We start from the raw sequence: 6000 nt of genomic DNA, 5'->3' as shown, positions 1-6000 counted from the left end.
ACACTGAACTTAGAGTTATTGTTTAAAGTGAGGCAAATTGGGCAAGGGAAATGTAATTCAATATTGAGCTAAGTGTCTGAATGTTATCCTGGGTTAGAGTAGAGTCTAGGAAGCCTGCCAAAATCATTAGGAGGAACAACATATGAATAGTTATCATTGTCCATTTATTTTCAAGCAAGATTGTTTGCCCTATTTTAAAAATAATGTTATTCTGCAGTCATATTAAGGTGGCTATAGACTGAATTTTCAGTTTTTTAACATGCATCACATTTTCCCCTACCCCAAAGAAACAGGACTTCTTGCTTGTCCCTTACCTTGACCACCCTACCCCACCACTTCTACCAAAACTGTGTTTAATATTATTCTACTAGTATCTTACTAGAAAGTATTATTTCCTTTTTCCAGTTCATTAGCAAGCATGAAGGGAAGAAAGGGGGCACAGTGGATGGAGTGCTGGGCCTGGAGTCAGGAAGACTCATCTTCCTGAGTTCAAATTTGGCCTCAGACACTTATTAGATGTGTGACCCTGAGCAACAAATTAACCTTGTTTGCCTCCATTTCCTCATCTGTCAAATAAGCTGGAGAAGGATATGGCCAACCACTCCAGCATCTTTACCAAGAAAACCCCAAATGGGGTCATGAAGAGTTGGAAATGACCGAAACAACTGAACAACAATAACACAAGTGTAAATGTACATCTCTGTACCAGACAGAATAGTAATGGAGACATTTGAAAGTTTAATCTTTCAGAGTGGTAGTAATCTTCCAATTATGCTATATGTATTATGTAGATATCATGGAATACTATGGATTCATGGAATATCAAGGTTTTTTAGGAAATAAAGTTTCAGATCACCTGAACTTCAAACGAGAGCCACAGGGTAGGTGTGAATATAGTACCAAAATACAGTACACGGGGAAAGTGACATAAAGGATTTCAGTAAAGGTGCATGGGGAAAGAAGGGTTTTGGACTGGTCACGTAGAAGGAGGTTAACCAAAGGATTGTTGCTTCTGTGTCCCATTAGTATCCATACAATATCAATAGATGTAGAGAAGGCCAAACAGCACATTGAGTACATCCTTCCTTGAATGATTCATGGGCAGGTCACAATGCAATCACCCCATTTTCTCTAGTTTCCAAAATTAAAGGGTTAAATTACATGGGATTGAAGTTCCTCCTAGCTGCAAAATTATATGATTCTGTAGTTGTTGTGACTTGTTTTGTGAAAAACCTTGGACCTGCAGAATGCTACCATTGTGAAGGAACTCAAGAGATCACTGAGTCTGGTTGTTGAATTTCCCATGTGTGGATGCTGATGCTTTGAGAGGTTAAGCAACTTGTTCAAAGTCATACAGTTCATGAATACCAGGAGCATTACAGATTTTCATTTGTTACATTAAAACATCATGTCAGGGTTCCTGACTTGGTGATGACAGAGAACTACACAGAGGAATTGAGGAGAAGACTACACAGAAAAGTTGAGGAAAGGACTACACAGAGGAGTTGAGGAAAGAAAGGATTGCCAGGTTGTAGGAATTCTGTTCTCAATCTTTCTCTTTCTATCTTTTAATAAACCCTTAAAAATCTAAAAAAAACCCAACAAACCCATCATGTCAGATATCTACCATTTTGAAATTTATCTACAATCAAGCCTCAGTGCCCTGCTTAGCCTTCTGAATGAGCATCCAAACCAAACAGGGGTTGATGACTTCTGTTTCTTTGTGCTTTATATGTGTTAACATTTATTTTTAATTTTTAATTTAATTTTATTTTTTGTGGGGCAACGGGGGTTAAGTGACTTGATCAGGGTCACATAACTAGTAAGTGTCAAGTGTCTGGGACTGGATTTGAACTCAGGTTCTCCTGAATCCAGGGCTGGTGCTTTATCCACTGTGCCACCTAACTGCCCCAACATTTTTGAGGTAAGGAGACCAGGGTTAAAAGGTTGTGCTTGGCTCAAGGTTACACAAGGAGGAAGAGGCAAGCTGAGATTTGGATCCATGTCTTCAGACTGTGGTGTTCCTTCCACCATACCAGTAGCTTTCTAGGAACAGTGGTAAGTTGCCTGTCAACTGGAGATGCCCTGCTGGAAAAATCCTGAGAACTAGAGATATTCCGAAAGGAGACAAAAGGTAGAATTATGAATTAAACTCATGATTGAAACACCTTACAAAGTAAGAGTAATTCAGAAGCTAAGACCTAAAAAGTTTTAAGAAAAGTTCTTTTTTTAAAAAAAAATTTCCTAAGAATATGTTTATTATTGACCAGAAGCTGAAAGGCAAGACTGTTTTGACCTGTGGGAAAACTGATCATACTAATTTGCTTTGTAATTTTTCTTAGAGGTGAGAAGAAAGAAGAGAATAATTATTCATTTTTTTGCCAATTTATCACCTTTTATTTTTACTGAAAGTAAAATAGCTTAAAGATATAGAGGTAATATTAAACAATAGACAAGCCCTCTTAAAGCTAGTGCTCTTAAGAGGAGAAAGGAAACAGCAATACAATATCAATTAGTAAAGCCATACCACATCACTAAAAGCCAAAGGAAATTGTCTGACATATTTTATAAAATGAACCATTTTACATTTCAATCAGTTGTGATATGAGGATGAAAAGTGTAAATTGTGATTAGCACACATATTGTGTACATATATATCTATATATGCATACTCTAATAGAAATTCTCTCTAACATTGTCTGAATCTTCTGTCCTTTAGTGTCCCTCTACCGCATGTCCCAGAAAAATAATATTTAAGAATATTGTATAAGGTACATACTCAACCCAAAAGTAGAATGTACTGAGTAGAATACTAAAAAAAATGGATGTCATTCAAGGATATTTTGTGATGTCTAAGAGCACTTACAAAACTGGATGCTAATTAGTTTAAGCATGGCTGTACATCTTCATTTTGCATTAAGTGTTGGCTCAGTCCTTGGATAAGCAAGAATTAGAAAAAGTGAATAAGAAATCCCTGTGCCTTATTAAATATAGATATTATTAAGAAACAAACCTAACAAATAAAATACAAACACTTCAACCTTTGAAAATGCAGAGAACTGTGAACCCAGCAGTAGTGAAGGCCATTTTCCCTTCCACAGTTCCTTTTCATTGGATTAAAGATCTGGCTCTAGGTGTCCATTGAAGGAAAAAATAATAATCTTTTTGGATAATCTCAGGGTTAATCTTGAGCAATAAGTAATCTAACCAAAATCTCAACCTGTAAGGCAAATGAATCTTCGTAATTGGCACAATGCCTAAACCAAGGTAAGATTTATGGAAACTGATGAAAGGGAAAAGGGAAGACAAATTGGTGAATGCTATACTCCAAAGGCTCAGCATAGTGTTGTCCAATATATTTAGGATTCCATCTTGGTCTTCTGTGGTCTTTTAAAAAGATTTTCAACATAGCACTTTAATTGTTTGGCTAGATTTTGATGAAGTCACTCCATATTTTTTCTGACTGAATTGAATTAGATTATTGCTCCTCAGGTCACCAACACCAGTCCTAAATTCTGTTTGCATTTCCTGACTTGCTGGAGGAATCCTCATCAGAATGGGGTAGGCATATTTTGTCATTCATCACGTAGTTATTTTCCCCTCATTGTCTCAGAAGTAAACAACTCTGATACAAAGAAAATTTCTTGGCCTCCATGAAAGCTGCTCAAGGAAGTGACTCTAGTGATATTGGCCACGTGTCCCATTCTCCCAGAAAGAAATACCTGCTATTTCCAATATTGTACAAAAATACAGTGGATATTTTAAAAGTCTATGTATCGTACTTGAAATACGATATGTATATATAGTACAGAGAACTTGTTCATATTAGAATGTGGTTGAAAACGAAACACACATCCTTGCAAGTTGTGTTTTACTGATTTCAAAATCTGATAGGAACCAGGTTCCTGGGGTAGAACCTCACTAAATACCTTCTTTCATCTTTGGCAAGGATTCAAGTGTGAGTGCTTGTTACTTGACTTTTCTTCTTCTTGCCTCTTTTGTAGAAATGTGGGCTAGCAAAACACAGAAGAAAAGAGAAATTCCATGTCAAAAGTCACTTAATGAATTAGAGGAAAGCATTCTTTCACAAACATAATAGTCATTATGGAATGATTTTGGGTCATGGTCATATGCTAACTGACAGTACAATATATTGTCTTTATTTGTTTCCCACTGAGAAAGAGATGGTTTTAAAATGAAGCTATTTGTGGCTTCAAAAAAAGTCATCAGATGTGAACCAGCAGTACTGGTAACATGAAAAAGTAATTAGGTGCTGTGGAAATATGTTTAACATGATTGTAATATATAACCTCTATCAGATTGCTAGTTGGCTTTGAGAGGGGGAGGGAAGGAACTCAAAATTTTAACAAAATGAATGTAGAAAACTATCTTTACATGTATTGGAAAAAAGAAAATAAAATGCTTTTAAAAAAGAAAAAGTAGGGGGCAGCTAGATGGCGCAGTGGATAAAGCACCGGCCCTGGATTCAGGAGTACCTGAGTCCAAATCCGGCCTCAGACACTTAACACTTACTAGCTGTGTGACCCTGGGCAAGTCACTTAACCCCAATTGCCTCACCAAAAAAAAAAAAAAAGTAATCAGGTGAAAAGAAAATTTTAATAATTTTAATGACAAGTAATTTGTTTTCAGAGTAATTCGGAAGGGAACTGATAAAATAATGTGCATTGAAGGAAAAGTCCACTAAGAGTATGAAGGGACTAGAGATCATATATAAGGACTGGTTGAAGGACCTGGGCCTATTTATATTCTAGAAAAGTGAAGACCAACGGTATGATTTGTGCCTTGATATGGGAAAAAGATATGAACTATTCTGCATAGGCATGGGGACAGAATGGGTAGAAATTGTAAAAAGCCAGAGTTTTCCCCTTACAGTAAAGGGAAAATATGGACTTCTTAACAATTAGAGATACCAAAAAATATAATGGGCTTCTCTGGAAAGTATCTGGTTCTCTATAAGTGGAGATCTTCAAGGAGAGGCTCGATGGAGGCTTTCCTGGAGCTGAAATTCCTGTCCAGGTACAGTCTGAAGTGAAGTCTTCTAAAAATGTCCTTGTCATTCTGAGATATTGTCATTGTGATTCTTGACGCTACTCAGTGCTGTTTTCTAACTGGCTCATAATAAAAATAGTAGCATTTCACATTTACATAATGCTTTAAGGTTTACAAAATACTTTATAGGCGTTATTTTATTTATTGTGAAGTGATGACTTTTCCCTGAATACATCTTAGACTTGGCTTCTTGTGAGAATCCTGTGTATTATTTATTGGTTTTATCTTCCAAAACAATGTGATGCAAATAGGATGACAGTGTGGGGCTCCTATCAAGGAAGAGAAAGCATTTATTTCATATAGGCTGAGAAACTAAAATAAGGAGGTGGATTCTGATTTTTAAAACATTTCTAGTTTTAAAGGGTATCTACTATTTTAATATTGAGAGAAAATATGAACAAAAAAGAAAACAACACAATTCAAAGTCAAATGGGAGAAGCACAATCGGTGATATGTATCTAGAAAATGATGGTGCTAATTATATTGCTCAATATGGTTCTTTTACTTACAAAGTAAAAGATGTACCATCAACAGTTGATTTTTCCTGTTTTTTTGTGTGTGTTTGTCATTGCTGATATGTAAATTCCAGGAGATCTAGGCTTTTAATTTCCATAAATGTTAAGAATGTTCATATGCACATAAGATACTCATCATGTCAATCAGGATGATATAATACCTGGCAAGCTTTTCTACATCCTCAACTGTCTCAGGTAAGGCAATACCCCTTGTTTCGGGTAAGAGCATGACAAGAGCTCCACAGACTGATGCAAGAATACCTAAGGAACAGGAGTGAAAGGCATTATAGTACCAAGAATGGACATTCTTGATTTAATCTTCGGTTCTCAGAAATGGTGGGTTTCTAGGAAGACGCAGCAAAATTTGCAAATAACTGAGACAACTAAAAATTTCCCATGTGAATCATCAGACTAA

General features: G+C 36.2%; 1 protein-coding gene across 1 annotated transcript in view; it reads right to left on the bottom strand.

Annotated features, from left to right (window-relative positions):
* Nucleotides 1–2386: 2386 nt before the first annotated feature.
* The window catches only part of SLC22A3 (solute carrier family 22 member 3), a 143580-nt gene continuing 139966 nt past the window's right edge, over nucleotides 2387–6000 (bottom strand). Inside the window, 2 exon segments of the mRNA XM_043964152.1 lie at nucleotides 2387–4013; nucleotides 5747–5846. Of these exon segments, the coding sequence (XP_043820087.1) occupies nucleotides 3953–4013; nucleotides 5747–5846 (161 nt within the window). The 3' untranslated portion in view covers nucleotides 2387–3952.

Source organism: Dromiciops gliroides, chromosome 4 (assembly GCF_019393635.1).
Source record: "Dromiciops gliroides isolate mDroGli1 chromosome 4, mDroGli1.pri, whole genome shotgun sequence".
NCBI classification, from domain to species: domain Eukaryota; kingdom Metazoa; phylum Chordata; class Mammalia; order Microbiotheria; family Microbiotheriidae; genus Dromiciops; species Dromiciops gliroides.
This window is presented reverse-complemented; position numbering and strand designations above follow the sequence as displayed.